Raw genomic sequence first — 23577 nt, 5'->3', positions numbered from 1 at the left:
ATATTCTGACTAGTATTAGTACTAGCATTTCATATGAAGCTGCAAAAAACCTGAAAGTTGAAAACTACAACAAAATTGAAAATTGTCCACATGCTACAGGGGACGTTTCTTTATAACCTCCACCAGTTGCTTTACACATGAAGCACAACCTCAGATGTGCTTGCATTTCTAATCATTATAGCTTTATTACAAACCACTCATTTTTTATTGTAGTCTGAGACAAGTTCCAGAGGTTAATTATCAATTCTTAATAAATGAACTAAATTCTCTTTTCTGTTTTAAATTTGTTACTTTCAATTTGATTTAACATTCCTTCTTTTTCTGCATTCTGAAAAAGCGTAAATAGGAAAGTATGATTTATCTTCTCCACATAATTCTCTCTTCCTTATAATTTCATCATTTATCCTCATATGGCCCTGTACTCTCCATCTGAATGGTTTTACTGTTTTAAAAACAGGATTTTTTAATGTAGTAAAATTTGCATTATTTTAGCCCACACTAAGAATAGTTGGATTTTAAATTTTAATAAATTGCAAATATTTGAACTACAGTAGTTATCTTCCTGTCACGTGGCAACAAAAAAAAATAACATTACTGTGTATTATGAAGTTTTACCTTCAAAAAATGCCATGTCGATGAATAACTAGTAAACCCTTTCACATCCTGAAAACATGATACATCACTCATTTCTAAAAAATAAAATGCATCTATTATTCCCTAATTTTGAAATTGCATTAATATCAAAAGATTGCAAAACATATTGTTTACATCTGTCCAGAGAAGTATCTATTATCTCAATTTTTTTTAATTTGTCTTGAATTTAGAATGACTCGTTAAGTAACCCTAAAATGATAAGTAAAACAATACAATTTTCCTCAGCTTAATATATAAAATAACTTGCTTCCCTCCTACTATATTCATTGCTCTGCTCCTACAGGGTGATTGTCAAATCTACTGAAAAGCAATTTTAGCATGGATTCTCTTATATACCTCCTAAACACACCTTCAAGAAGGTTTTAATAAATACTAGAAACTGAAGTTCTGATCTGGAACTCAGAAATTCTTATCAAAGAAGATCAGCAAATCTGTATCTGCTGATACGAGAATATTCAAGAATATGCACAGTGTGCAGCAGCAAAATGTTAGCAATATCAACAGTTTGAAATAACACATGTGAATATTTACCCCATGCTCTACCACGTTATTAAAAAAATAGGAGACTTTCATGCTTCAGGAAAAAAAATCTATTTTACACAAGAAATAACAAAAATATGTATTATATGTAAAATATGTACTGATCAACATGATTCACCTCATTTTGTCTGGAGAATGTTAATGCTAGTATTTCTGATGGTCTATAACCTAAAAACCCCCGTACTGTTACTGTCATGTAGTTCACAAGATATTGCAGTGTTCCTAAACTGAAACAAATTTTGGCAACAGTGGGCTGAGTTCTCAGAAACTAGTTTACCAAAATAATTCTCAAGCTGGCACATCTTTAAAGATTACATTTAGTCAGTCTTCCTACCTCAAGGAATCTCAACATCCTATGCAGACGACAGGAGCTGCACAGGCATTGCATTCGCCATTTAATTATTTTTTTAATTAAAACACATACCAAACACTGTATCTGTAAGATTACTTTTAGGTCTTAAACATTATGATATCATATCCTATATTTGCTTATATCTCCAAATATGTGTTATTAGGAAAAGTGACAGCAAGTTTTTGGTGTAGTTTAATACAAGACTGTGTAACACTGTATTGGCCCTTGCAAAGTTGCTTTTACTGTTTATTGCTCTTAAAGTTTTAGAGCTGAATGACTGGCGTGTTTGCAAAAGTAAGGGACTCATAGACACTATTGATTTGAAGATCTTATTATCTTGGCCCAAACAAATTTTTTACAATGGTTATTCTATATCTATAATTAAATTAGATTAATAATAGATTAATAAGATTAATAATAGATATTACTGTAAGTTAATAATACTCAAAAGTGATATTCCATTCTATATTAGTAACATAAAGTAATAAGTTAATCTCTATTTCCCTTTAAAAGAATAAAACACAGCATAAGAAGGGTACATGAGAAATTCACTCCCTCTTTTAAAAGTGAAGCACTTATTTAACTTCCTCAGAACATTCAAGAGTTTGACACACAAGTTTGAGGGAAGGAGTACTGCAGAGAACCTCCTAAAGGCACATAATGAAGGGTGAAATCATATTCTGCAATGCAAAAATATATGGACTTCTTAAAAACAGATGGGGTGGGCTCATTCTAAGGTTGTACAAGAAGTTTGGCATTTCTTTTCAATATTGCAAAAGCCTTCTTGACAGCAGATTAGTTTAACATTGAGCACCACAGCAAAGGAGTTATCTAGTTTAGACTGCATAATAATTCATTGTTGCCCTTCACTGTATATTAAATGTCACCCATCAGAATGACAGCAATAAAAAATTATTACACTAGAGTCACTATCTAATAGAATATCAATGGATGTGATTTTTACACACAGAATAAACCACTGAATATTTCCAAGAGCAACATAATGTTTCTTTAAGTATGTAAAATTCTCAAAATAAAACATCCTTTAAATAAACCCAGTACATTTTATAAAATTTAATTGTGGTTATATGGGGTCATGTGGAGTACTTTGCAGTATTTATAGTGAGTATTTTATGTATTTACATGGCACTCTGATACTAAAAAGTTTTATCATCACAAATTAACACCTGGAGAATTGTTGTTTTGTGCGTTGGTTTTTTTTTTTTTCAAAACAAGAATCAAACCCTTTTCTTTTTTACTATCTGTACATTAAGGACATCACCAAAATCCAGAGAGATGTGAAATGGAATTCTTCACCAAGAATTTCCATTTCCTGAGGAAATACAAGACTATGTGAGAACCTCTGTGCAATTCAACAGGTTTTTTAAACATATTTTGGAAATGTTACTATTCTCATCAATTTAAACAGAGCAATCACATGCTTAAAATTTAGGACAGCTTGGTAAAGCTTGGTGAATGGAGATCTTTGATCTGATGTGAAATAAATAAGTAAATAAATAGATACACTGACTTAAAAGAAAATCCACAGTCCGATTTAAGGCACATAAGGTTGCCTTTTGCTGGCCTGTGACTCCTAGTGGGTGTCTGAATAAACAGAATAGCTTTCAGATTTGGAACTTTAACACAGGTTTACTAAAATTCACCCAAAACCTCAGGTTCTTTTTTAAGTATTCATAAATCAATTGTTTATGATTTTGTTTATATATTGAAAAAAGATCTGTATTTAAGGTACTTGATTAAAGTCTCGTCAAAAATTTTCTATGAATAGGAATCCAAATAATTCTATGAGCTTCTGTGGTTACATCTATAACAGTCAGTGAAGGGAAAGACTCAGGTTTCAGCAATGGCACGTAATCATCCACAAGCTCAACTTGTTAGCACATTCCCATTAACAGTTTTGGCCTATGCTACTCTCAGATAATGTCTAGATGTGGTTCAGAGAGACAGAATGTGCTGGTAAGCACTGTGGGTGGCATAAGTGGGATGATGGAGCATTTAGTCATATGAAACATAGACCACGCCATGTCACTTGTCCTCTGGGCCAGAAAGAAAGCCCTGGACCCTAGTCCTCGAAAAGTACATACATAGTCTTTGGGATCCACTGTGTTACTATCAAAATCAGTGAGAGCTTTCACACTGACTTCTACAGGAACATGACAGGACAGTCATTTACTGTCTTATTCAAGTTGACATTTGATTACAAAATGTTTCACCCTTTCTGATTATTCCATTACAATTCTCAGCTGTATCAGTAGTTGTACAAATACTTCAGTTACTGCTAATAGAACGCACAGCCTTTCTTCAGGAAGGACTATGGTTAAAGGAATTCAAACGCATGACTCATTTTAAGCTTGCATGTAACTTCACCTGAGCTACAAGGGGTCTACCTGAGTATCTTGTGTGAGCATAGGGACTAGTGAATGGCAGCTCTACACCATGACAGTGGACAAATACTTGAAGGGGTTTTTTTACTTACATAATCTAGAAATATTTCTCTTACCTTCAAACAAAAAACTAAAGCCTGGATCTGAACTACCTGCAAAACAATCAGCTGGGTACTAACAAGATACCAGCGCTTCTTTTGTTGGTAGCTCTGACAGTTAGGAACTCCCATCCTCACACACTCACCACCCGTGCACCTCCTTCCTAGCATTATCAATGAGCTGGAATTAACCCGTCTACCTCTCCAATTTGATAAAACCTTGCAAGGGTACTGAGTATATCAGGTCTTGCCTCAGCTCAGGATTTCTTCCAGACTATGCTTCCAAGAAATTAAGATTCTAGAAGTAGTATTTCAATAGTGCAGGGACTAGATCCAAACTGATTCTGGACGTATGTAATAAGTCATTCTTTTCTACAAAAACAGCCTATGGAAACTCCTTTTTCTCTCTTTTCCCCTGAGGAAGAACAATTACATTAACCTTTTCATTACCAAGACCACTAACTTGACTTCATTCTGCATTTAACCCTGTCAATTTGACTCAAATATTCTGCTTCTAGTACCACACAGCCTACCTGAATCCAATCTATTATCTTCCCTCTGACCAGATTGCCAAAACAAATGTTTGTGACTTAAAAAAATCAGAGGGATTCAGCTGCCTAAACACCAATGTCTCAGAATTTTCAGATTTCCCAACATATTCAAGATATCTTTAGGAATCTGGTATATGTGATACAGGACCTACAGGCCACTTGTATGTTTCTGTAAAGGCAGTCAGAGCATGCTCCTGTCCTATGTATCTGCACAGCCTTCCATCAAGTTTCAATACTTACAAACACACAAATTATTCTGAAATGTAACTGTTCAGATTTTCTTCTTTATTTGTTCTTCATAACCACCGTTCTTCCCCAAGAGAAAGACAAACTTGGAAAGTTATTTTAATGTCATTACTATAGGCCAACCTATGCAGTTATTCCACCAGTGCCATTTGAATCTCATCCAGACTTCGTGTGAAAAAAGCCTCAAGGCCAAAATCAATACCTGTCTTTCAAAATCCTCCTCAAAATTCACTGTCTTTATAATGTAAACAGTTGGTCCTGCTCTAGGTAGCTGATGAACTATGACTCCTGAACCTGACTATGTAAGAAAACAGTCATTTTTCACTTCATTTTCTTCACACCTCATAGGAATTTTCATCCTGTTTAACTATTTAAACTATTTAACTACTCCTTTTGAACTGTGAACACTTTAAAGCAAGTATCTGATATTTGTTATGTAACAAGAAGACATGACCCTGCTTGGCAATGCTCTCTGAAAGCTGTCTTGTGTTACAAGAAAGCCCAATTAAGCTTTCCATACCACCCAGGAATCTCCACTGCCTTCACCTGTGGAGTCAGTTACTTTTGTGCATAGAGGCACACCACCATCATCTTCCTTGGTTTTGACATTTGCTTTTGCACATGCACAAATTACTATACAATATGAAAGTTAGAATGATAAGGAAGATGTTACAAACATTAACAATCCCCATCTACATTTAAGCTGGAGGCAGAATTGGGCTTCTAGCAGCAGCAGAACAGAAAGATATGAGGAGCCCCGGTATCCATCTACCTAGGAACTTTATCTAATTACAGTTACATTTGAAGCAAGGTGAAAATTCCTTTCATTCCAGTAAATGAAGGGCACACTGACCAAGATTTTGACATGATTAACTACTCTCTCTCCTCTAACTAATGCCCATTTAGAAGAAGGGGAGACCAAGAGAGAGAAAGTAAGAGAGAAGTGTGTGGAGGATAAATATGACTAATTAAAAGCCTTTTTCAGATATTTTTGTAACTTGACATTAACTTTGCCATGCTTTGTGAGCACAGCAAAGCAGTATAATGTACAAAATCCTGCTAACTGCTTCCATTTTTCTTCTGGACGGGGCTCATTGGTTACATTGTGTCAGCCACAAAACCAGAGAATTTTCTAAACGGTGGAATTCTTTCACAGGAACTCCTCTGAACCTCCATCATACTACAAACCTTTCTAATTTTCACTCCAAAATATCCACCAAGAAAAGTGCTCCAAAACATGAACTAATTGCTGTGGTACCTTTTAGCTGAAAACTGTCATATATCACTAATGATGGTACTCTGGTACAAAAACACTATATCTCTACTTCTAAAAAAACATAAGTTAATACCAAATAGGCATCATATTCTGTGTAAAGCTAAAGCAATTTCTCATGGGGAAGGACAAGGTCTTCTTTAAAGTTCTGGGAGAATGGAAAGACTGTATAACCTTCTTCTGCTATCTACCACCTCACTATTTACCACATAAAAATTTTCCGTGCAGCATTCCTACTCCACATAGTTGAGGAAGGAAGCTGAAATGGAAAGAGGCAGCAGCCCTGGCTGGTTTGCTCTCTTGAGTCTGGTGAAATTATATTAAAAAAATCCCATCAAGCTGAAGTAACATAGCCTTCATGATTCTCACAGCTAGAGGTTATCTGCTTAAGTCTTTAGACAAATCCTAATTGGGAAGTTCAGGTGCCACACATATCTAATGGCCACACAAAACAAAACAAAACAAAACAAAACAAAACAAAACAAAACAAAACAAAACAAAACAGTATAATGAGAGTGAAGTGCTAGAACAGGCCTATTTAATAAAAATTACTTATATTTAAACTCTTCTCTGATGTGCTATAAGAATGATTAATGATGAACACGTTGATATTTTAAAGGTTTATTGTTTTCTAAGAATAGTAATTATATCCCTTAGCTGATGTGGGATTTTTAACTATGATGCTGAAAATTTTCAGTATTGTATAATTATTTCCCTGTAAGAACGATAATCTTGTTGCTAAAGATAGAAGTTCTGATAATACTATAATAAAACCAAAAAGGCACTCACCTTTACGCCTGAAAATGCATGATTAGCTTTACACTAATTTCACCATCATTAGAATTAACACAGGGTGATTTCTATAGATAAAACAGAAATGCTTGGAGGACACACTACTGATTTAGTTTCAGCATCAAAACCAATTACCATACTTCTTTTTTCAGGCTGATTTCTGGTCAAGCTCTGTTGGTCCTTAAATGATTACTACTCTCTAGTGAGTTAGAGACTAGAGGCTTGTATAAGCCAGGTAAACTTCTGGCTAACAGCTAAATCAGAAAGATAAGCAGGAGATAAATAATTCTCATACTTCTGCCTACAGGAACTTGTAGGGAACAATTTTACTTTTCTCCAGATATTGAAAGATATTTAAAATCAAGATATATTCCCTATTCATTTCCTTATTTCTCTTAAAGATATGTTTCTTTTTTGAACTATAATGTTTATCCACAACCCAAGCCTAATATTTTTTTCCTCCGAGAACAAAATGCTCTATCTTTCCAAGAGGTAAGGTTCTGGTAAGTTTATTTTGGTTTGGGGTTTTCTTTCTCTGCTTTGTTTTTCCTCCAATTTAATTCTATTTACATATTTTCAGAATAAAATGGATAATGATGATTGAGAGTCAGAGAAGTTTAGGAAATCTGTTTTCAGCTAAATTTGCAGAAACTAAATTATTTCCAGTTCTGAAGTCAGAAACTGATAATTAATTATAAAAAAAAAAAAAATTCACAACCAAACAAAAAACCCACCTTATATTCTAACAGACATTTTATACCACTCCAAATAACTGGACATTTGACTATTCAGTCACAAATATCTAAAAGTAGCCTAAGATTGTAGAGCTCCATTGTTAACATTACACAACAATACAAGATCTGTTTTAGAGAATAAAACAGTAACATCCAAAAAATCCTTTCTTTACCCAGGTTTTACTATCCTTCAAATAATCCTGAAACCAAAGAATTCAAAGGAGAACTCTGAAATACTATCCTACAGAAACTGCTCTTCCTCTGAAAATCTGTAGCAAGGATTTTCTTCTAGGTTAATAACCATCATATCATATTGGCTGTGCTTCCAATGGTTTATGTTTCCCTTTCATTTAGATGATCTACAGAAATTAATTGCATATGGGTCCACATATTTAGCAAACAAATAATGCTCATTTTCATATGTTTGGCTCATATAGCATAAAAATTGCCTTTCAATCTTTACAGCCACTTTTTCTCGATATTATTATGTTTCTAGGCCCTCCAGAAGCAGGCTAAGTAGAAATCACGACTGCTAACGGTAAGTTTTACATCCTATCACTATAACCCTTACATTTTTCTTGAGGAAACCTTTCCCAGTTCAGTCAAGGTGTTCCAAGCAGGATGCACATGTGAAACGACTTCAATAAATAAAATACCTCCTACATCAGCTTTCCTGTTTTGGTTTTGGGGAAGAAAAAATCCACAGCTCAGCTGTTGACAGAATTCATCTTCTGACATATCAGGCAATCTTTAAATTCAGTCACTGATGTTAATGGAAAAGGAGTTAATTAGTTAAATTGGACACTTTAAAATTACAACTTGTATCCAATTATTAACAAAATCTTTTTACAGCACTGTAGTACCTTCTTGGATTCTCACTAGATTCCTGTGTTTTGTTCTTTAGGTTGGCGGACTATATGGATTTGGCCATCTCATGAGACAACTGCTGCTATGCATTATGGTGAGAGATACAACCTCCTTCTCCCAACTAATATAATACATGCCAGAGCAAAACATATGCAAAAAAACCCCCAGAATATAGAAAATAAGCCTCCTTCCCCCTACTCCAAAAACATAAGAGATGCTGGTCTTTCTGAAAAGCATAATTTTAGCTTGAAAACACTCAGGTTCATCTGTAGAGGACCCCTTCTCTATAGGCACATTTAACATTATTCCATGTTATGATTTGCTAAACAAGTATACAAAGTGCCAAGTCTAGGCTTGCATCTTCTTTTCTTTTCTTGTCATGTACTGGGAAAAAAAAAGTTTTGACAAAACAGAATGAAATGATCCAATATCAGAAAAGAATGATCAGCACTTTTTCTGGACACTCTCAACTTTTTTTCAAGCAAACTACTTCATAGAAGCAATCTAATATTCTTCTCATCTAATGTATGTGCTCGCAATTAGCAAGAGTTGTTAAAAAATAAGGATGAACAACTGTGCATGTTACCACAGTGTGAAGATCTTTAAAAACTAACTTAAATCATTTCTCAGACTGTTTTTTATGTTTGTCAGCAAGGTCTATGGGATTATTTGGTAATGGATGGTAACACAGTACATAGAGACTAACAAATCACTGCCCATGGTAGATACGAAATATTATGTTGTGTGATGTTATAGAACTCTTGACAAAACAGTTTTCAGATATTGACCTATAGAAATTATTTACCCAAGGCATTTGAAGACACAAAATGAGGTAGAAGAGATCTGCCTTGCTTGTAGTTAAACCCAATTTAAGACAAATGCATATTTCTTATGAGAAATGTCACTGTTTTGGCTGCTAAGATACTTTCAAAAGCAAATTCCATAGTATGTATGTTTACAATATTTTTAGCTTGGTCATATAGTGTGCAAAAAATCACATTAAACTGCACATGTAAACTTAAATATGATTATATGGACTAGGATTACATGTGTGTGAAAATAAATTGCAATACATAAGGCATAATACCTTCCAGCATCTCCCAGCTTGTTCTAGAGACGAAGGGAATGCAAATGCAATTATTAAACTGTCGCAGGTGGTTTGAAATAATGATTTAGATAAACAGTGAGTGGCATTCAGGCAGATGTCTAGTAATGAGCTGTCTGAAACAGAATGAATCAAACAAAAAAATTCTAGTCAGTCAAAACTCAAAATGGAAGAAGGCCAGAGAGTAAACTCATATATCAGAAGCCATTCAATGAAAACTTGGGAGATTTTACTAGTAAAGATGGTTTACCCAGCTGAATCCTCTCTAAGAGCTTTAGTGAACAGCCTTTGGATCCTAAGATACAAGGTACAGTTAAGATTCAAAAGGGTATATAAGATCCTGACATATGTGGGCAGTCAAATATTCAGTGTAACATGTAAATGAGAAACTGAAAACAAGAGAAATCATGGTACGAAAACATGAGTTTTGATACTACTTTCCACAAATACCCCTCAGACTCTATAAAAGGTTGTGTTAGAATGTTCCATCCAAATGGAGAGGAAATATACGTTTATAAGTATGTAACACTTGTATGTAACAAGGCTTAAAAAGTAAAGTCAGAATGAGTACAGACAGAATGAGCTGTCCACCTAATTGGAGATAATGATCTATGTATAGCTATTTAAAATTTCATTCCTGGCTTTGGACACAGGTGCTTAAGTAAATGAGAATGAAGAGATTTAATTGCTGGTAGTAAGGGACACCAAATTCCTTAAGGATTAACAGTGTTATGATTCAGTTCAGAGATTCAAAATACCTATGTTCTTGGATAATAAGTGATGAATTGAAGAACCTTGTAATGGCTTTCAGGATAATGAGGGAAAAAAATAACAGAAAGGATGGAAAGAGTTTTTAGGCCATCTTCAATTTTACACAGCATAGGGGTACTACTATACTCTTCATTACAAAAAAAATTCCATTTTCTTATGTTAATCTACAAAGTAACAAGAATTAACATAAAACAGACTGCTGGAGTAAGTGCTACAAACTGATGCAATATTACAAAGTGTTCTCCTTACGGCAGAAGTCACCAGACTTACTACTTTTTTCCTAAGAAGGCCCCACACACTTCTTAACTCTACAGAAGGCAAAGTTTGGGTAGACCTACACACACACAAAAAAAAACAGTTTCTTGACAGAAGAATCCAGAATTGACCAGGTGTGTTGAAGTGAGCATGTTTTTTCTTCTTCAAAGTGCATATGGAGATTTAGCCAATGTAGGTGTACTATATCATCTGTTGGACTGCTAAGGCAGGTGAGTTATGAGTTCTTCAGCCATTCTCAGTTAAAACATTTTAGTTACGTCTGATGCATGGTATGTAGTATCCAGGATGTCAGACTTATCTACCACCAATATAGCAAGGCTATAGAATACAGCTTTTTTCCCCCTAAAATCTAAGAAGGTTATTTATGTTGAAAAAAGTAAAAGATAAGAAGTTTTATCTTATGGTAATCTCTAACAGTATTCTAATAGAGGCTATTATGTAGATGCTGTGCTTGTATGTAGACTTGGAGACCTCTTGATACTTGTCTCTCCTTGAACAGCTGAAGGAGACTGAGAGTATTCAGAAGTGATTCAAGAGAATCCTGAGGGGTAAGGATGAGGAGTCCATACTGAGTTGTTTATTTATATATTAGAGATTCTATAAACTGACACTGAACCCAGATAAATCTCTTGTGGAGGAGGTCAGAGAGATCAAAACATCTCTGTGTCAAGTTGCAAAGTGAGAGATTGTTGCTTAACTCATTGGTATACAAGTCTTTCTCTTAGCCATATATCCTCATCCACAATATTTAGACATTATAACACTGTGATCTGTGTCATAGCTTCTCAAAATAATTACACAACTTAGATGATGACCATAAGAAAGCATTAATTCCAGTATGTTTCGCATTTTTTTATGTAGAAAAAAGATGGAGCATAAGATCTGTGCGCTGACCGCAGAAAATTAAACTTAAATGCTATTACAGAGATTATTCAGATTTATGGTAATGTTGATGGCATACAGCACAGCAAACTCCCATTCTATTTAACCAATTTAAAGCTGTCATCCACGTTTTGTGAAAAGTGACATTCAGAAATATATCAGCATATTTGAAATATTATGTGCAAGTCTTGCTTACAACATTTCCAGTGACTCCTGTCCAGGAAAGATGACTCCTACATACATTAATTGCTATAACATATAGTAGGACAGACTAAGTGAAAAACATGCACTTAATAATTTGCTTATAAGTGCAAAAAATTAAGATATAATTGAGGTATCTTCTTTACATTAACCTCAGTTATTGAAATTCTATTTAGATTATAGAAATCTAAAATTAAATTTTTCCAGGTCTGATGTAAAGGAGAAGAAATTTAGATCAGAAAGTAAGATTTTTAGGAAGTTCTCACTTAATACTATGATTTCTTGGTATAGCTACACAAACATATCAGCTAATAAAAAGCTAGAACAGCCATCAAAGAGAGAGAAAAAATTCTTGTCATGTAATCTGCCTGGTTCATTTGACAAAAAACCCCAGTGTCAGAGGCTGGCACAGTTGCTCTCTGTTCACAAGAAAGATGATCTCTAGCATTAACAAGGATTTGCTTTTCAACTGGAAAAATTATACGAAAAGAAGCAGACTATACTGAATCTTTTGGAAGCAATCAAATAAGGGTCATATGCTGCAAATTGGTTTAACAGAATTAAAAATCTCTTAACTTGAAATAATTGTTACGGAACAGTTTCGGAAAGTGTAAATTCTGGCATGCTTTCATCCTTGTCTATTTACAGAGTATTTTATGGTCAAGTGACAATATCCCCACTTGCATTACAACTGAGGCAAAACTATCTTAAAACGGTAAGATGGTAAGAGAAGCAGATTTCAGGATTGCCACTTGGATTGCCCTATTGAATAATGAATCCATTCCTGAAAACACCTCATAACATATGCTGTAGTTCTCTAGGGAGGCTTCAGGAGAAAAGGTACTCATAGGAAGAGTGCTTGTTAAGAAAAAGGGTAAAAATGCTGACTTCCAACTTGAATAAATATCCACATAGAAATTTAGTAACCAGAGCTTCATAGTAACTGGAAAAGTAGTTCCCTCTCATTCTGCCATTAATTCCTTTCCATCAAGATAGTCTCCAAGTAGTAGTTTGAAAATCAATCAGACAAGCTCAAGGACAGAAATCAGCTGATCAAGAAATATGAAATAAAGATGAAGACTGATGAGATGTAAAAGGATATGCATGCACTCCAGAGAGAGATAATGCTCAGACGTCTGTTCAAGTCTGAAGCAGCAGGCTATTCCTAAGCTTCTTCACAGAGAAGATTAAGATAAATGCGTGGAGACATTTTTAAACCTCTTGTCTTCTTTTATTATGTTTTATTCCAGCTGGTAAGGGAAATATATAATTTGGTGATGAAGCAATGTTCACTGTGCTTTTATCACTGCTTACAAGGAAATGGAAAAATAGTTGATACTAATTGCTCTGACAGCTGAAACCAGCACAAGGGCTTGACTTATGAGAAGTAGGATAGCAAATTCTGCTGAAGGGAAGCAAAAGCAGGAAAGTCCTAACATACAGAATGTGGTACAAGCAAAGGTGAATCAAGGCCTTTAAAATGATAATTCATGATTCAATATTAGCAATTAGGGCAATGAGCACAGTTTAATGTATATTTACATAATATTCACTGATACTCTAGACAGCTCAGTAGAAGAAGCGTAAGAGCTCATTAGTGGACCATTTTATCCAAGGTAGTTTACCTGCTTCACAGCTGATCCATAAAGGTGAAGCATTTGCTAAGGCAGGTGTATCTCTTCCAGTTATGAAACAGATTACTTAAGAGTAAACTGCTTTATGACAGACAGACACATTCACAGCAAACAGACCTTACTACACAGAGAAATACTTCAATGTGCAGGAAATAACTTGAAATCCAGTAAAGTGGGTGAAAAATGATTGGATAAAAATATTTAAGGAGCTTAGCCTCCAATCTGTGTTTCCACAAAAGAATCATGCAGACATGAATGTTTAAAGCCATACATAAAAGACTCCAAAAAAATATAATACAATCATGAGGAAAGCCAGCTGAAGATTAATTTTGAAAGACATTATTAGAACACCTATGGAAATCAAATTTATTTAGCATTTTTAAAAGTATGAAACTGATCTCTTCATATTGCTTATGCAGAATGGGAAGTATCCTCCAGTTATCAACGTATCAGATTTTGCAGAGACCATAAATAGGACACAGCTGTTTTGTAAACACAGACAAATGGAAAAGAAGGGACAATATGTTTATGAAGTTGGTATACAACACTGTAAGAAATCAACATGCTTCTTAGAAATGAAACAATGTTTTGCACCAACAGACAGAAATGAAAAGAAATTCCACTAATTGAAATTTTTCATCGGAAAATGTTGTACACTTGACAGAACTCCAAAAAGGAGTTGGCACACCCCAGTCTTAGTTTTCCTTCTAATCACATGTAAATTGTAAATTTAATGGGGATTCTAAATCAAAGAAGCAAGTAAAGGCAGCGGCAAAAAGGGAAGATACCTCAACTGGAAGGCAAAAAGACATCAGATGACACAAGACACTACTAGCAGTGACACAAAGACACTGCTAGCTACCATCAGAAACAGATCTACTACTGTTGCCACAAAAGAAAAAAATGCTGTATGGCTTTCTTGGTTCACAGAAGTGATAGGCTTAGTGTCAAGCAGACTGGGTTTATCTATCAGTGATCAGTCTGTAAGACAAAGGAACTTTCAGAGACTAACCACCATAACTACTTAGATTCACAACAATCACAACAAACAAGAGGTTGTCATATATATGGAGAAATCACAGCCTACTGTAAGTCACCACAAAGAATGACAATTAAAGAAAACACTGTGTACAACACATACATGTGTTCATCCTGTCCAAATGCAAGATCTGTAACGCCCACGTAAATAGATTACTTATCATTTGGGGGGAACTACAAGAGGAAAATGACATAGAAAAGCCCTCCAGCTGACAAATAAATCACACTTGTAGCTTTTTGTCTTGTTGAGTATGCAAAGATTCCAACTCTTTATGTCTGGAAGGAAAATGCAACACTTTTTCAAATAAAGGAAAAGACTAATGAAGATTTATATTGCATTTTTCCCCCATTTATACCTAATATGTTACTCTATGAAAGTCCTTTCAGCAATTCTCTCTCAAAGATTCTTGAACCTTTTACTAATTTCCTCATCTTTCCCTAAATAGGACCAAACCACTAATTAGTGGGTGAAATCCAAGTACCACAACAGAACTATGCTTTCCATTTTCAATGTACCAAGATCTTACATTCCAGCACTGTTTGGAAGACGTAGTAAAACAATAAAGTCACGAAACATTTGACAAAAAAAATGGGAGGTTTAAATCTAAAAATAAATATTCTACACTGAATACTCTGATGAGCTGTAATTACAAAACGTCATATCATAAAAGACATACTAAGTGCTGCTCCAAACATAGATACACCTTATTATGAAACACATAGTAATTATTATGAAACACCGGTAGTTAAACACTCATTATGGAAGGATTGTTATGAAATAGAAATCTTCTTAATATGACACTCTAGGTGGAACCTATTAATTTAGTGGCATACAGTCCAACAGTTTCATGACACCAGGACTGAAAAATACCATCATCAGCTGTGCAATACCTAACTTATAATCTGTACTGAAAATACATAGTCAACACTAAGCTGCAAAGTCCTCTTCACTACCACGCTGCAGTTAGCAGTATCTCCCTTTACATGACGGATGCAATTTGTGAATTATATTCACAAAAGGCTCTTTTACTTTTGACTAAAGTTCTTTTTCTCTCTTTATTACTCAGCAGGAGATTACAGTTTTAACTTAGACTTGTTTCCCTATATGAACTATAGTGTTAGAAAATGCTATCACATACTATTAAGTCATTTGCATTATGAATAAAATCTGTAGATTGTTTTACATAATCCTAGATCTTTTATTTCTAAACATGTTATCAATATTTGACGGTACAAGTTAAGAGGTATTGAAAATCTCTAGATTTGAAGGCTGATATAAGCTTAGGCATAAAAAAGGTATTTTATACATCTCTACAAAAAAAACAAACTCCTCTGCTCAGTATAAAATGTATTTCATATTGCTTTACAATGAAGATCAGGAATTTATGGTGCTGTTCACAAAAACAGACAAGTGAAAACAAAAATCAGTAATACTGGTCTACTATGTGGCGTTTCTGTTTAAAAATAAACATTCTTTTCAGTTCTGCTAGTGAGACCAAGTGACTGAATACCTTAATTTACAAAAGACTTAAAGAAAACGTATCTTTGCTACAAATTATGACAAAAAAACATTTTCAAAGCGTATGTAAGAACTCAGCCTAACCTTATGGGGAACTGCCTGTCAAAGCACTATGCTTCATGCTGAAAATGTCCTTTAGTGAAACAATAGGGTTAAAACTTTTGGACACACACAAATATTTTACATTAAGTGTTTCACAAGGTAACATTTGTGATTTATGCTCAATGGTGATTTTAGATGTACCTGTATCACAGGAACATGAGAGGAATGAGTTTACTCTGGTTATATGGTCCACTAAAATGTACTGTTCTATCACGAAACTTTCAACATAAGTCTGGCTCTTTAAAGCAGACTTTTAAGGAAGGCACACAATTGAAGTTATTCATTATAGAATATGTTTCAGTGTTCTCTGTATTACTTCAATCCTTCATGTACTTTATGTATGGGTGATCTTGATAAATTACTTTTAAACCTGTTTCTAAAAATATTACCTCTCCCCTTAGTAGAGGAATAACACAACTTCTCTAAAATGAAGCAGATAGTATCAAAGGATGGAGAACCCTGATATCAACTACAGCACAATAGGAAAAAAAAGAAATTAAGATTCTACTTGTACCACAGAATGAAATCATAGAAATCTTAAGGCTGAAGTGAGATTGCACTATCAAATCAAATATATGCTTCTAAAAATCATTGCTATGGACAAAAAAAAAATCTTATTAAAGGGATAAAAGACAATATAGTTTATATGTATTTGATTAAAAATATTTTAAAGTGACTACTAGGAGGAATCTGCAAAAGAGATTACATTTATACCCCGGGAATCATTGATTTACTCTTCTGAAATTTTTTTTGCTGTCACAGCAAAAGTCAAAGTTACAATAGGTAAGACTATATTTCTGTGAGCATCTGGAGTCAGTCCTAATTACTTATCAAGGAAATGGTAAATACAATGGGAATTTTTGACAAAAGGTATTTTCCTGCTTGTCTCTGTTGAGGAAAACAGATAAAAAAGTGAGCCCTATATATCAAATCAATTTGTAATTTAACAATTGTTGTATTGAGTTCCTTAACTCCAAAAGCTCAGTTAAATATGCTTCCAAATATATTCCAATCTGGGATCTTAAATTATGTGAAGTATCTCAGGGATTTTACCTAGCACACAATTAAAAACTAAATATTGTTACCCTACTTCTAAAATACTAATCTATATAAAGTAACTTGTTCTGTAACAGGTAAAGGCCCAGTTTGGACATCTAGGATTAACATGGGCAGCTAAGTACTCAAAATTAGATTAAGCACCATAGCATCAAATGAAATCAGGCTAACAAAATCAAACATGTTGACCCCTGTCTTTCTAAACACAGCATAATTCTTAAACCTTCTAGTGTCTCTAAATTTGTGAATAAAAGGGGAAACTAACTAGCATATTCAGGACCTAGTGACATAGCACACTGGAGACTTAGTATAGCAGTGGAGAAAATTAATAGTGAGAACCCTCATCATTAATTATTCTTCTGTACATCATGAAGTTAAAATACAAGAGTATGAAAGTAAGAAATGTTTTGTGACTTTTGACAATTATTAGTAAGAAAAAGATAACAATTGCCAAAAAAATCACAAAAGTTGACATGTTACCTGGCTATGACAAAGAGCACACAACTGACACCCAAGTAAGCCAGCAGAATATACATCCAGATATCAGGGGAGAGAGGATTCAGGAAGGAGAAGACGCCCGGGTTTGTACCATTGGGCTTGCGGTACAAAATACTTATTCCAAGAGTCATAAAGGGCTTGGAAAAATCGATGACCTTCTCTCGAACATAGGTAATTGCCAATGGTGCAACTGCTAGGTCAGCTTTCTGTTAACAGAAATACAAAAAGAGAAACAGGCTATAAGTCAGATGAAACAGAAGCAGACAATCAGATTAGGCAAAACACAAACTTCACATGGAAGATGTTTGTTTTTGTACTAGGCAGGCTGAAATTTTAAACTCTCTTCTCCCTATAAGCAAGGAAATAGATTTATTCTACTGCTTTGCTAAACTGACATAGCAGCATTTAGAGAAAATTAAAAGTGCTGTTCCAGGGATAGAAGCAAAGAAAAATACTGCAGCTTGCAGAAAAAACGAACATCCATTATCACATCTTTTAAAACTTTTAAAAATGTACATACCGATGTATGTCTTCTCTTTCCTGTGCTCTTTAGAAGCTATTGTATTTGTGAAGCAGATGTGAATATGCTTGTGCAAGTGTAGGGAAAGTGCCAGGAATCAGTTTTGCTTATTTTAACATAAAAGTATCAGTACAAAATGAAGAACATTTTAAAATGGGAAGTGCTACACCTGAAAGATTGCTCTGGAAGTAAGCTCTAACAACGTACAACTGTCCTTACTAGTTTGCAGAAATCAGTACGAAACTTGTAGATATCTTGTAATTTAAAAATTGCAGCATTTAAAATTAAATAATGCAACAGAATGTATTTTGTCAATTTACATTTAGTTTAGTTATTACGGCAATAATTAATAGGAGATCAGTAAATGGTCTATACTATTTTTTATTTAAAACAATGGAAATCAGTGACAAGAAATCTACAGCATCTACTTTTTAATCTCTGTCAACAGCTCTTGAAAGACTACTGTGCATGTGTGTATGTGTATGTGTATGTGCATGTACGAAAGAGTGAGAGGTTATACAGTACAAGACTCGGCAAGCTGTAAACTAAGAATTCCTTGTTGATTTATTGTTCTGTTGATTTACAGGACACCATTTCACTGAAGTTTTTTGCACCAACTTTGTTTCAATCAACAGTTACACAAATTGTATGTAAGAGGACCAGAGGCAGTGGACTATGAAACTACACTTAGCAGGAAGATGGATGACAATAAGTTACAACAATAGAAAATCTCAGCCTTAATTCTTATCACTTCACTCCAGAGTTTTCCACAAAGGGCTCTTCTAATGGTTAGAAAAAGGGCAAACTGCCAAAGACAATATTTACAGGACACTGTAGATATTGTGGGTCAGGACTCAGGAAAGGCAGCATGCCCCCTTAAAAAAAATAATTATAATAGTACTTAAATTAATTAATATGTTACAGTTCTTTACAGCTATCACACTCGTTTTCCAAAAATATATTTTTGTACCAGAGATGGTTACTAAACATGAAAATTACTGGACACCATGCTGAGGTGAAGCTTCCTGAAAAAAAATAGAGAGGTAACATTGATTTCTTGTTTGTAGCTAGCATTTTTACCATTATATTTTGCAGATTTACTGCAAATCTTGGAAGTGGTTCTTTTTCCAGTTGTTAACAGCTGTATCACCTAGACTTTCAGTTACTGCACTCCGGACAAAACAATCCTGCACTTTTTAATATTTACATAAATTCTGTTCTCAAATATATGGGGTTTTATCAAATTGTTTCAGTGAATTAATTTCATCATGCAATCAAGTTTGACTTGTGTCAAATTTGACTTGCTCCCTCTTTTAGTATCACTTTGTTATTAATCATTTTGATTCCCTTCTAAAAAATTGCAGATGACAATTTTTAATATCATTTTTATGGCAGTAGATCACTGCAGGATATACTACACCTTATTGAAAAACACTTTCCAAATCTTTAATTTCATCAGCTTAATTAATTAATGGGATAAACCCCATTAAAATGTACAAAATCAACCTCCTGCACATTCATCCCCTTTAGATGCATTTTGATGCAGCCATCACAAGGACCAGACATTATTTTAAAAAGAATCAACACACTGAAATTCTCAATTAATCATTAAATTCAAGTGTCTTAGGCTTTAATTAAGATTCATCATTATTATAAACAATTTTAAAAATGGTCTTTTTAGAGAACATCATATATGAAATAAAAACAAGTGTTTTTATATTGGATATATTCTCAAAACATTATTTATCACACAATGGTTTACATGTGCCATAATTATAAAGGAACGGCTAACACAGTACATTTTTTATTACCCAAAAATATTTTCACAAATCAAAGGAAGAAAAATATCAGCAGTGTTTTTATGCAGTAGATCCTAATTTAGTTCTGTTTTGCCTAGGGTATATGTAAGCTAACTCATTTGAAAAACTTGTTACATTTATTTAAATTCAACAAAGCTTATCCAAGCTCCAGGCATTATTTAAATACTGAAGATACCAGGATAAACTTATTAATAATCAGCTTTAATAAAAATAAAATGCAAATCCTAAGGATGAGATATGTGGTGGTTGAGTTAAAATCTTTCTGCTTCATTCTGGAAGATGAGGATCAACAGAGGGGTACAAATACAATGAATAAGAACACAAATATAACAAGAAAAAACATTGACCAGCATGACAGGCAGATGTAGACAAATTCCTAGCCTAACTACTGCCCAACTAGAAAATGGATATATAGTTAAATAACAACATTTATGGATGACACTAAGTTATTATTCAAAGCAGAAGGACTGTAAAAGAATCGCTCTATGTCAACCTGCACAAAAATAAGTGGAAGACAGTAAATAAAATGAGCTCAGAACAAGAAACAAGGAAATGATTCCTCACATTAAGTATAATTAAGCTGTAAAACTCCTTGCTTTAGGAACCTGTGGATGCCAAGATTTTGAAATAATTGAAGAAAATTTATTAATACTATTTTATACAAAAAAAGAACCTTTATCTTATAGTTCAATGCATTAAATAGAGGGCATTACAGGCCATGCATGTCTGCATGGAGGGGGCTGTGTTTGAGGTGAGACAGAAAGAGAGATGATGCACAGTTCTTTCTGGATCTCAGTAAGGAAAGCCTGACAACAAATGGCTTAATAAATTATCTGTTGTAATAAGATATAATAAAGATATAATAAAAACAGGAATATATCTCACACCCTTGTGATGCAGGGAACCCTGCTTACTGCAGCACTGGACAGATCCCAGATGGGTCCTCCCCTGGCATGCTGTGCAGATCCTGCCTGTGGAGAGGAACCTGCTTCCTCCTGTGCCATGGTGCCTTCTATTTTGTGTAATGAACAGAATCATATCTTCTCCTGACAGGCTGCAGTGTTGTCACTGTCATAGCTACAAAGCTGTCAATGCAATGCACTACTGATAACAAGTTCTTCAGACAACTAGAACCCTTAAGTTCCCATGTCCTTGTCCTTACAGGGGACTTTACTATCCCAATATCTGCTGGAAGGACAACACAGCAGGGCACAAGCAATCCAGGAGGTTGCTAGAGTGTAGTGATGATAACTACTGGACACAAGTGATGAAGTAGCTGACAAGGGGATATGCTCTGCTGAAACTCACAGTTGCAGACAAGGATAAATAGGGCCAGGATGTGAAGACTGGCATTGGTCTTGCCTGCAGTGATCAAAGAGATAGTGTGGAGTTCAGGATCTTGAAGGGAGGCAACATGGAAAAAAGCAGGACTATATCTTGGACTTCACAAGAACAGACTTTGGCCTTTCCAGGGACCTGCTTGGAGGAACCCATGGAGACTGCCCTGGAGGAAAGAGTGAACCTGGAGAGCTAGTTGATTTTCAAGGATGAGGATGACCTCATCCAAGCTCAAAAATCATCTATCCCCACATTCAGGCAGTCAAGAATGGATGGCATGAGGCCTGTATGAACAAGGAGCTCCTGACAAAGCTTAGACATAAGAAAGAATACCAGAGGTAGAAGCAGAAACAGGTGACCCAGGAGGAATATAGCAACACTGTCCAGACATGCAGAGACAGGGTTAGGATAGCCAAAGCCCATCTGGACTTAAATCTGGTGAGGAATGTCAAGGGCAAGGGAGGGCTACAACATTTACATAAGCAACAAAAGGAAGACTAGAGAAAATGTGGAACTGCTGCTGAATGGGGCAGGGAACCTGGTGATAAAGGCCATGGAATAGGCTTGGGTACTCAATGCATGCTTCACCTCAATCTTTACCTTTAAGAAGACTGGCCTTCAGAAATCCCAGGTCTCTGAGACTATGAGGCAAGTCTGGAGCAAGGAAGACTTAACCCTTAGTGGAGGAGGATCAGGTGAAGGAACATGTAAGCAAACTACACATACACAAGGTCCATGGGACCTGACAGTGCTGAGGGAGCTGGCTAATGCCAGCCAATCTCAATTATCTTTCAAAGATTGTGGAGATCAGATGAGGCTCCTGCGGACTGAAAGAAAACAAATGTCACTTCTGTCTTCAAGTCAGGCCTGGGAAAATGATGGAACAAATCCTGAAAGCCATCCTAAGGACAAGAAGATAATTGAAGTTATCAGCATGGATTTATAAAGGGGTAATCTTGTCTGACCAACCTGATAGCTTCCTACTAGGAAATGACTGGCTTTGGTGGATGAGTAGAGAACACTGAATGTTCTTTATCTTGACTTTAGCAAGGTTCTCAGCACTGTCTTCTGTAACAACCTCAGAGGCAAACTGAGGAAGTACAGACTAGATAAGTGGATAATGAGGTTAAATAAAGACTGGCTGAGCTGTTGGACTGAAAGGACTGCGATTAACAACATGAAGTCCAGCTGGACATCAGTCACTAGTGGTGTACTCCAGGGGTTAATACCAGCACCAATACTGCTTAACCTATTCATTAATGAACTCAATGAGGGGATAGAGTATGCCTTCAGCAAACCTTACCGTTATACAAAACTGTGAGGTGTGGCTGATAGACCAGAGGGTTTTGTCACTATTTAGAAGGACCTCAAAAGGCTGGAGAAATAGGCAGACTGGAACCTCACAAAGTTCAAATAGGAAAATGCCAAACACTGTACCTGGGAAGCATAAACCCAGGCACCAGTAATAATGCTGGAAGGATGGTGACCAGCTGGGCTGTGTTAGGCAGAAGCACTGCCAGCAGGTTGAGGGAGGTAATCCTTGACTCCACTCAGCACTGGTGAGACACATCTGGAGTGATGGGTCCAGGTCTGGGCTCCCTGGTACAAGAGACACAGGGGCATACTGCAATGAATCTAGCAAAGGGCTACAGAGATGATTAAGAGATTGGAGTACCTACTATATGAGAGACTTGAGAGAACTGGGACTGTTCAGCCTGCAGAAGAGAAGGCTCAGGGGAATCTGATTAATTAATACAAATAATTGACGGGGGTAGGGGAAGTAAAAACAACAGATAAATCCTTCTCAGTAGTACCCATGAAACAAGAGGTCATGGGCACAAACTGAAATGCAGGAAATTCCATTTAAACATAAAAAGACCCTTTTTAATGTAGGAATGGTCAAACAGTATAGCAGGGTACCCAGAGAGGTTGTGGAGTCTTCATCCCTAGGGACAGTCAAAACCTGATGGGAAAATGGCTCTGGGCAACCTGCTCTAGTTGGCTGTGCTATGAGCAGGGATTTGGGTTACGTGATCTCTAGGGTCAGTTTTAACCTCAACAATCTGATTCCGTAGTGTAAGTAATTTCTCTTTCCAATTCTCTACACACAACTCTGTAACCAAACTGCAATTTTATTTCTACTCTGGATGCAGTGAGAAAAGAAAGTTTGCAACTAGTGAAAGTAGGTTTGACACATAGTCTCCTAAAACTTTCCGTAATATTGTTGGTTTTCTGTTAACCTACAAGTAGTTAAATAAATAAAGTAATTTTTAAAAATACAAAGACAACCAGAAATTTCTCAAAT

General features: G+C 35.3%; 1 protein-coding gene across 1 annotated transcript in view; it reads right to left on the bottom strand.

Annotated features, from left to right (window-relative positions):
* The window catches only part of GRIK2 (glutamate ionotropic receptor kainate type subunit 2), a 418771-nt gene that overhangs the window by 130203 nt on the left and 264991 nt on the right, over nt 1-23577 (bottom strand). The window contains exon 11 of the mRNA XM_075087352.1: nt 17577-17800. Coding sequence (XP_074943453.1) covers nt 17577-17800 — 224 coding nt within the window. The remainder of the gene's footprint in view (nt 1-17576; nt 17801-23577) is intronic.

This window comes from Phalacrocorax aristotelis, chromosome 3 (genome assembly GCF_949628215.1).
Source record: "Phalacrocorax aristotelis chromosome 3, bGulAri2.1, whole genome shotgun sequence".
Taxonomy (NCBI): Eukaryota; Metazoa; Chordata; class Aves; order Suliformes; family Phalacrocoracidae; genus Phalacrocorax; species Phalacrocorax aristotelis.
This window is presented reverse-complemented; position numbering and strand designations above follow the sequence as displayed.